Source organism: Mesitornis unicolor, unplaced genomic scaffold (assembly GCF_000695765.1).
Source record: "Mesitornis unicolor isolate BGI_N332 unplaced genomic scaffold, ASM69576v1 scaffold33473, whole genome shotgun sequence".
NCBI classification, from domain to species: domain Eukaryota; kingdom Metazoa; phylum Chordata; class Aves; order Mesitornithiformes; family Mesitornithidae; genus Mesitornis; species Mesitornis unicolor.
In genome coordinates, this window is record NW_010177220.1 from 1,604 (window position 1) to 2,314 (window position 711).

The 711-nt window shown below is 64.4% G+C and overlaps 1 protein-coding gene across 1 annotated transcript in view; it reads right to left on the minus strand.

The window, feature by feature from the left end:
- The window catches only part of KIF12 (kinesin family member 12), a gene marked incomplete at its 3' end in the record, with an annotated part of 1,737 nt that extends 1,063 nt beyond the window's left edge, over positions 1-674 (minus strand). The window contains exons 1-3 of the mRNA XM_010182011.1: positions 579-674; positions 368-503; positions 52-171 (exon numbers count right to left, since the gene is read on the minus strand). Of these exons, the coding sequence (XP_010180313.1) occupies positions 52-171; positions 368-503; positions 579-674 (352 nt within the window). The remainder of the gene's footprint in view (positions 1-51; positions 172-367; positions 504-578) is intronic.
- Between the last annotated feature and the right edge of the window lie 37 nt (positions 675-711).

The window sequence follows — 711 nt, forward strand, 5'->3', positions numbered from 1 at the left end:
TGTTTGCACCTCCACAAAGAGCCTCGCCCTCCCCAAAAAGCCCTCCCCCACGTGTCTGGAGCAGGATGTGTGCACTCACAGCCTGGCTGTGAATGTGGATGGTCAGAAGAGCGTGACTGCGGCTCGAGTGCCCGTTGAGGGTGTGCGCCGAGGTCCGTCGTCTCTGGGATCCTGCGGTGGAGGGAGATTGAGAGCTGCAGGGGGGCACAGCACCCCACACCCCAGCACAGCACCCATTGCCCAGGCATGAGCAATGCCCCCCAGTTGCCATCGGAGCCCCAGCAGCCTCAGGGATGACTGAGCCCCCCCCCCCAAACTGGGGTTGGGCCTCTGAACGTGCCCCAGCTCTGTGCCCGTGGCTCAGCACCTTGCAGGAGGAGGTCGGTGATGGCCTCCAGGCTCTCGAAGTCCACGCAGAGCTGATTCTCCACATAGAAGCCACGGGTTTTGCTCCAGCGCAGGGGCAGGGCACACGGTGGCCCCGGGCTCAGCAGGTCCCGGACCTGGGGGGTACAGCAGAGGGGAGGCAACGGGGAAGCGGGGGCAGTGCTTGGCTGAGCAGGCAGGTGGATGCTTACCTGCTCGTTGTAGATCTCCAGGTATGAGGCACTAAGAGCCAGCCCAGAGCCGTGGCTCCGGCTCTGTTCTAGGAGGCAAGCGAAGGATCTCTGCATCAGCCCCAGGGCTGCCGCCTGCTCCTTGCCCTGCAGA